General features: G+C 42.9%; 1 protein-coding gene across 5 annotated transcripts in view; it reads right to left on the bottom strand.

The window, feature by feature from the left end:
- Positions 1 to 373: 373 nt before the first annotated feature.
- The window catches only part of LOC147638555 (uncharacterized), a 99,853-nt gene continuing 91,887 nt past the window's right edge, over positions 374 to 8,339 (bottom strand). For 2 of the 5 annotated variants that reach the window (XM_086798463.1, XM_086798459.1), the window contains 4 exons: positions 1,811 to 1,871; positions 1,645 to 1,719; positions 1,117 to 1,563; positions 374 to 990 (listed from right to left, as the gene is read on the bottom strand). In XM_086798463.1, coding sequence (XP_086654589.1) covers positions 1,448 to 1,563; positions 1,645 to 1,719; positions 1,811 to 1,871 — 252 coding nt within the window. In that variant the 3' untranslated portion in view covers positions 374 to 990; positions 1,117 to 1,447. The remainder of the gene's footprint in view (positions 991 to 1,116; positions 1,564 to 1,644; positions 1,720 to 1,810; positions 1,872 to 8,339) is intronic. The other 3 variants (XM_086798461.1, XM_086798460.1, XM_086798462.1) reach the window with 3 other exon arrangements.

Raw genomic sequence — 8,339 nt, 5'->3', positions numbered from 1 at the left:
CTTTCCCGCTCCATGTAATATGCCACCGATACATGGATTGTCTTCAATCTGAGGCTGGCAATAGATAAGATAGTTCCTCCCATTTACTGCCTGCCTGGCAACCTTATTACTTGCTCGTTAAGGAAAATAGTGGGCTAATTAATTCCCAGCAGCCTACCCTTTCTCTAACCTCCAAGTTGTTTCCCGAACCTCCAAATTCTAGCCATGTGACAGATTTGTAAAACTCTTCCTTTATAAAATATTTAGAGAATATAGAGATGGGTGCGGTACACAGATCAGCCAATACAATTGCTTTCACGATCTTTTTGTTAAGCCCCAAATGTAGTTAGTGGCAAAATGTTGGGCTCGGGAATTACGTGAAGCTACTTCAATCTTTAAGATCAACCATGTTATGTGTGCATTAAGCTCGCGTTTACTTTTCTTCCTTTCCACCGACTGCAATATCAAAAAAAAAAAAAAAAGAGTCCACATGGTTCCATGGCCTTTCTAACCGTGTTTTTTTATCGTCAACTTCTAACTAGCTTTACAACTTGCATTTCACTAGTATGTAACATCATAAAGGATGCTTCAACCACAAATCTGTTTCGACATAGTTCACCTTTGACCTGCTGGCATTCTGCTGCAGATAGTCCATTAATTTTGTCATCGAAGTGGCTTATCTAGAATTCAGACCCTTGGATAATATTACATCGAGTTCACATAATTTCCGTTTGGCCTGGTTCCTTTCTTCTATAGACAAGTCCATCAATTTTGTCAACTAAGTGACTCCTCTGGAATTCAGGCTCTTGGATAATTTCATCAAGTACCCAACAGCACACAAAGTTCCCATTTGGCCTGGTGGCTTTTGATTATAGACGAGTCTACTTTATCAACAAATGGATTCAGACTCTGGAGTAACATCACACATACTCATTGGTGTCCTCTTCACATCATCATTACACAGCCCATCGGAAAGGCAACTTCAACTTCTATACTAACAACACATGGTTTCTGTAAACACAAGAAAAGAATTTACGTTGTCAAACCACTGACAATTTTCTTTCACAACTGAAATTATATATCGAACAGATGCAAGAACTTTTAGTAGGTCATTCTTATTACGCATCAGGCCTCTACCTTGTACGTTACACTTGGGCATCACTTGTATGTAAAAAGCCACCAGGTATTGTGATGTAAGTAGCTAATCACAATCCAGCAGAAACTTCAGAGAAGTGCAGTAGATTCACAAAACCATCCCCTTTGAGATCTGCCAAACTATGATTCTATAATCAATCACCACACTCAAGGGAACTCTGCTATCATATCGCACACAGCAAATCAAGCATCTTTCAAATCTTCCAGTAATCTGCATCCTCACATGCATGCCACTTGATTGTAGGTAAAAATCAGCTCAGGTTAAATATCAACTATATCACACAATTACACCTTGAAGAGAACCCACCACACATCAACGGTCTGGTTTTGACAGATAAGGATGTAGAGGAGGTGGTCTGAAGCGTCTTGACAAGCCTATGACCCGACGATGCAAGAAGGTTGGTGACGAAGCTTGAAAATTTACAATGCCTGCATTCAGAGAAAAAAGAGTAAGATCATGGTGTCATCCTTCAGATAGACCCAGAGTTCTTTTTACGCATTGACTTTTACCTGAAGACCCAGGAGTGATGGAGTCAAACACCCGTGACTTGCCAAGTTTCAGAGGTCCTTGAGATTCTACAACACCTGCAGCATCCAAAACAATAAACATACACAACAGTAGAGTCCCTGTGGCCAGCCATCACACAGAATTTTACTTGCATCTGGTAAGACTTACTGTAACAGCTTCTCAAGCTTGATTCACTTTCAGCTACTATCTGTTGTTTGAGGTTAAGAACCTGCAAAAGCTTATTCAGTCTCAGGTACAAGTAATCGCATGCACAGACGCCTCTGCGAGACCCAATAAGATAGACACTGCCCCTCAGCAAAACCAAGTTGTCTGAAAAAATATGTGGAAGTCTAAATCTATAAAGGTTAAGTAGCAAAAATACTAATCCCATAAATCTAAAATGTCCAAGATACATTTACAGTAACACCACGTGAGCGTCTCCTAGACTATCTCCTGAATCGAAAGTGAAGAAACTACAAGAAACTTTATGGAGGATTCTTAAAACACTAAAATGTCGTGCTTTCCAAATTTTTGAGGCCTTTTAATCTGTGATTTAATGTTCATTAAAAGCAGCTAGACACAATATTGCATTGATTGCAAGTGATCTTTTCTAGGGTTTGAAGATGCTAAGTCCAGTAAATAATGCTCAAGTTGATTTGAGTAAGGTTACTGGATGTGAAGAGCTGATATGGGCTTCGGTTATCCTCAAGAGGAGAACAATCTTGAGGTTTGCATATTTCTTTGAAGCATCTTAAAGAATACACACGGCACAATGTCAGCAACATTAAGCTTCCTGTTATGATGATTTCTCCTGTTGAAGCATCAAATCTTGGCAAGCTTAAAGGTGCCATTGACAAAGATGTATAAATACAATAGGAAGCTCCCAATTGGAGAGCCTTCATAAGCTCAAGGCAACCAGACTGCTAGCATGTTTTCTTGGTTGTAAAAAAGGTTTGCAGTGCCATTAACCTTCTCTTAACTACTGAAAATTAAGCACTGCTATATTCTCATAGGTATGCCAAAACTTACTGAAAATTGCTACATTTATAAACTTTTATTGTACTTTCAGCCTGTTTTATGATGCTATTCTTCTGCAGACCGTTATATCCAAAGACAAAGTCCCTGCTCTAAAAGCTCTTCTCCATGTGTAAAGTACTCTTACAGCAAAAAATCCAGGCCAAATTTGGCCTATTTTAAGGACAGCCAAAATCTGACAGATTAATTTTGGATTTGAGCTGGCCTTCTACAACACATGGTGTCCTCAGCTTCATCTACTCCCGTTCATTGCTATGGGACATGGATTCATTTACCTTCTCCACTGCATGGTTCAACAATGAAGGCTATTATGAAGAAGTCTTTATATTATTTGACAGCCTGCTGTTAATCATTCCAACTTTCAAAGCCCCTTTGTGATTGACTGCAATACTTGAGGTGATTGCAATGGGGCTGCCTGTAGTCATGGCAACCATGCAATTGCTTATAAGAACTCAACTGCAATCTTCCGAGTGGGTTGCAGCTTCTATGAGAAAGAATAGATGGCTATACTTCATGCCCTCAACATTTTTGCTTGGGGCTACATTTACCATCAAGATTGATCCTCAAAGCTCACACTATTTCTAGACGCAAGTGAAGTTATCAAATAAGAAAATGCCATGGCCAACCTTTCTTTTTGGGTTCCATTTCATGTTGTTGCATATGCCTGAAAAGAAGAATGTTGTCACGAATGCTTCATCTCAAAGACCATAAGTATTGCACATGTTTGTAGTTCATCACCATATTTGAGATGGAGTCTGATCGTGCACAGGACATTCCTGTTTGAGCTGCCCTACAACAAGAATTTGCATATCCTCTCTATTCAATTAGAAACAAACATCCTATGATGAATAACCAGCTGTGTGTGACTACAACACTTCGCTCAAAGGTTATGGATAAATGCATGCATCTCCAACAGCAAACACTTGAGGTATTCTAACAACTATTAAGGCAATTGGACAGTATTTTTTTTTTTACCTCAGGTGCGTAAAGATGTGGAGAAATATATTCAAGAATGCTCGGTTTGTCACAAAGTCAAGTATGATTGACAAAAGGCTACAAGGCAACTGTACTATGTCGCCTTTGCCAATTCCATTCTTATCTTGGGAAAGCATTGCTAACTCCTATTTTTAAGAAATTCATCAAACAAGCGCACTTCATTCCAATTAACAACACCATCAAAGGGTGCTTGATATGCCTACTGATTAGTATGCAAAGCAAACTCCATCAGGCATGAGGCGCCCATGAGCACGAAACACAACAATCAGGAACCATGCAACAAAAACTCTGGCATCAAACAACAATCTAGCACCAGCCTATAGAGAATGGGGACCGGACACTGGTGGACAGGTCAAACGTCTGGACAACCCAAACTAGTCAAGTTGGCAGTGGACTTGTCACGTTGGCAGTATGTTGATCAAGTTAGTAATGGGTCGAGCATATTGGCAAAGTAGCCAACTAGTCAGCCAACCAGCAGATGGGGGGACTGATTTCCCTATGAAAGCCCCCTCCCCTCCCCACTTCAATCATCAATCAATATGCCTCCTCCTCAACAGCAAGAGCTCACAATCATGCGTTAGAAGGTAGATAGCAACATAGTCTCAAGCATATCTATGGGAGAAGCATACCTTTCACCAACTTGAGCATTTTTCTACAATTAATCACTTTTCTAAGGCTCGTAGTTTTGGTAGTGAACATTGTAATTTGAAGCGTTTTTTGACACAATAATATCAGGATTAGCCTTAGGTTTAATGGACATGTTTGCATTTTTGTGTGTTTTCAATCCCTCTCGTTGTCACTTTGCCTCTATTGACACTTGCATCTAGCCAGTAACAACACACATATTCAAGCATCATGGGATGCCAGTATGGTAGTGGGTGTTTGTTGACACTCACAAAGATCAACCATCAATCTCCTCAGCCATACACAATCTACTGTGGCTGTAAAGGCTGCCCTGTACTCACCCTCACAAGTGAAAAAGTGCACAGAGCGGAAGCAAAGTGGCACTAGAATGTGCTGAAGAGAGAGTGCAAGAGAGAGAGAGAGATATGGAGCAAACTATGCTGAATATACTGAAGCAAAACAGTCCCAAGCAAGAGACACAAATAGTCTCATAAGTGACGGAGCAAAATATGTACAAGACTGAATGAAACAAGAGAGGCTAGCACCCACTATTTATAGTGGGGGAATGCTGGCCGACTGGAGCTAATAAACAGGCCGACTGGAGCTGTAGGACATGGCCGATTGGAAAATGCCAGAAATGGCTGGGAAAAATCCCAAAAAAAATAGTAAAAAGGGGTGGCCAGCCCACAAGCAAGGGCCATGCAAAAGGGGACCAAATGGGCATCATAAAAGAGCAAAAACCGGGGATGAAAGTGCTAACATCCCCTCTCAGCACCAGATGCTGAACAAACTCCAAGAATCCGAAGATGAGGAGCCAAGGAAGCTTGAGAAACCGGCTTGGTGAACAAATCTGCAGCATTCTCCGCGGAAGGACAATACTCCAAACGCAAATCTCCAGCAAGAACCCATTCACAAACATAGTGATACTGAATCTCAATGTGTTTCGTACGAGCATAAAACACAAGGTTCTTGGCGATGGCGATGCAACTCTAATTGTCACACCAAAGAAGAGTAGATCTGATAGGAGGACAGCCGAGCTCCTCCAATAATCTCCGCAACCATATCGCCTCACATGCAGCATAACAAACTGCACGATACTCCGCCTTAGTAGAGGAAAGTGCCACAGTAGGCTGCTTTTACTGCTCCAAGAAATGGCTCCAAACCCAAGTGAAAAAACACAAGGTTCTTGGCGATGGCGATGCAACTCTAATTGTCACACCAAAGAAGAGTAGATCTGATAGGAGGACACCGAGCTCCTCCAATAATCTCCGCAACCATATCGCCTCACATGCAGCATAACAAACTGCACGATACTCCGCCTTAGTAGAGGAAAGTGCCACAGTAGGCTGCTTTTTACTGCTCCAAGAAATGGCTCCAAACCCAAGTGAAAAAACACAACCAGTGGTCGAACGCCGTGTATCTGGATCTCCAGCCCAGTCTGAGTCAGACCATCCAACAAGAGTGCGCCTTAGCCATAAAAGATGCCAAAATCCAGAGTGCCACGCAAGTACCAAAGAACTCTGAGAGCACACCGCTAGTGCTGCTGATGGGGTTTGGATGAGAAGGAACTCAATAAACTGACTGCGAAGCATATGTCCAATCGGGGGTAGGTCAACCATACCAAACAACCGACGAGAACCCGATACTGTCCCTGATCAGTCCCTAAAGAAGCATCAAGAGAAGAAAGCTTCTCACCAATATCAATAGGAGAAGATACTGGTTTGCATCCAGTCATCTGAAATCTGTCGAGAATCTCCCGAGTGTACTTCTGCTGAGAGAAGAAAAATGCCAAATCTCAAAGCCAAGAAAATAATGCAAGAGGCCAAGATCCGTCATCTCAAACTCTGTCTCCAAAGCATCCATAACAGAACGGATCTGCACAGAATAAGAACCTGTAAAGATGAGGTCATCAACATAGACCACAATGATAACAATCAACCCCCTCTCAAGGAGGATATAAAGGTTCGAATCTGCATGAGAACAGCACAGGCCGAGCTTCTGAAAGAACTCATCAATCCGCTGGTACCAAGCCCGCAGAGCCTGCTTTAGACCATACAATGACTTCTTCAGCCGGTACACATGATCTTGTTTGCTCGGAACAACAAATCCTGGCAGCTGACCAATATAAACTTCCTGTGTAAGCTCTCCATTCTTCAGGAAAGCCGACTTGACGTCCATCTGGAAAACGGACCATCTATGATGTCCTACAAGTGCAAGAACGGTGCGAATGGTAGTCATCCGGGCCGTCGGAGCGAAGGTCTCATCGAAGTCGACACCAGGGCGCTGAGCATAACCCTTGGCAACCAACCTCACCTTGTGCTTGTCCAAGCTGCCATCAGCTCGGAACTTTGATTTGAACATCCAACGCACACCAATCACCTTATGCTGCAAAGGCCGAGGCACCAAAATCCAAGTGCCATTCCGTTCAATAGCATCCAGCTCTGTCTGCATAGCATGACGCCAAGACTCATGTGAAAGAGCCTCGTCTACAAAAGTGGGATCAAAAGGACCATTAATAATTGTAGACATAAGAGCATAATTAACAAACATGTTGCCCTCATGAATTTGTTTCCCTGTAACTCTGGAAGAACGCTGCAGAGAACCAGGCGGAGAAGCAGAAGGAAGCTCACGTAACCCAGAGTCACGAACTATCTGATAATACCAACTAGGTACAGATCTGCTCGAACTCGCCGGAGGAGGAGCAAGGTCATCATCATCTGACTGAGTATCCTCAGCTGGAGGTGTAACAGAAACAGCGCGAGCAGGAGGAGGAGGAGGAGGAGGAGGAGGAGGAGAAAGAAGAAGCTCGCCACCCCCCTCTGAAGATGTAGAAGTCTCGTCGAACACCACATCACGGCTCACAACAACTTTACCGGCCTGAGGATCATAAAGACAATATGCCTTGGACACAGTGCTGTATCCGAGAAAAGTCATGCGATGAGACTTCGAGTCCAACTTGGAGTGGTGCTCCTTAGGCACATGAACATATTGAAGGCAACAGAGGTGTTAGGGTTAGGGTTTGGAGATGCTTCAAACAGGCGTGGAAGCCAAGAGAGAGAGAGAACACGACTTTTTGTGTATATGCTTGATTGAAAAGAGAAAGTACAATAGCCACATAATAGTGACCTAAAGAGATGTGTTCACATGTCCGGCCATAAAATGTGCCGGGTGGACCAAAACACCTATAAACTGCATATAAGTGAAACTGAGCTAAACTGGGGGGAAAAAACCTCCACTAACTGAAGTAAAAAGTGCCCCAATAATCTACTGATGGTCACTAGCACTTCTCTGGGTGCATACACAGCATAAAACCCAACAAACCCCCCTGGAGTGATATGTGATCACTGTACATCATCCACCAAAAGGAAACAAATTCAAAGCACTACGGAATGCTTCAAATTTTGGACGTGGTAATGCCTTGGTGAAGATGTCTGCCACATTCTGATCTGTAGGACAATAGATCAGACTGATATCTCCTGCCTAGAGTCTCTCCCGAACAAAATGATAGTGAATCTCAATGTGTTTCGTGCGAGCATGAAACACAGGATTCTTGGCCACAGCAATGGCACTCTGACTATCAGTATAGATAGGTGTCGGCTCCTCCACTGAAATATCCATATCAGTCATGAGACGACGCAGCCAAACACACTTAACAGTAGTAGTGTAGGCTGCTCTGTACTTTGCCTCACAAGACGAAGTGGCCACTGTGGTCTGTTTCTTGCTTAGCCAAGAAATGCATGAAGAGCCAAGAAAGAAACAATTTCCACTAGTGGAATGTCTGGTATCAAAATCACCAGCCCAATCTCAATCACTGTAAGCGTATAACTGCATGTCACCCCCTTCAGGATAAAGCAATCCAAGAGACAAGGTACCCTGCAAATAACGGAATACACGCTTCACAGCTTGTCAATGTGACAACCGCGGGCTGTGCATGAATCTGCTCAACTGAGAGACTGCATACTGAATATCTGGCCTTGTATTACACAAGTAAATGAGGCACCCAACAGCCTGAGCATATGTAGTGGCATCAAAGGAAATACTG

The sequence above is a fragment of the Cibotium barometz genome, chromosome 5 (genome assembly GCF_041138505.1).
Source record: "Cibotium barometz isolate CiBa-2024 chromosome 5, ASM4113850v1, whole genome shotgun sequence".
Classification (NCBI taxonomy): domain Eukaryota; kingdom Viridiplantae; phylum Streptophyta; class Polypodiopsida; order Cyatheales; family Cibotiaceae; genus Cibotium; species Cibotium barometz.
The sequence above is the reverse complement of the archived record's forward strand: the minus strand, read 5'-3'. Positions and strand labels throughout refer to the sequence as shown.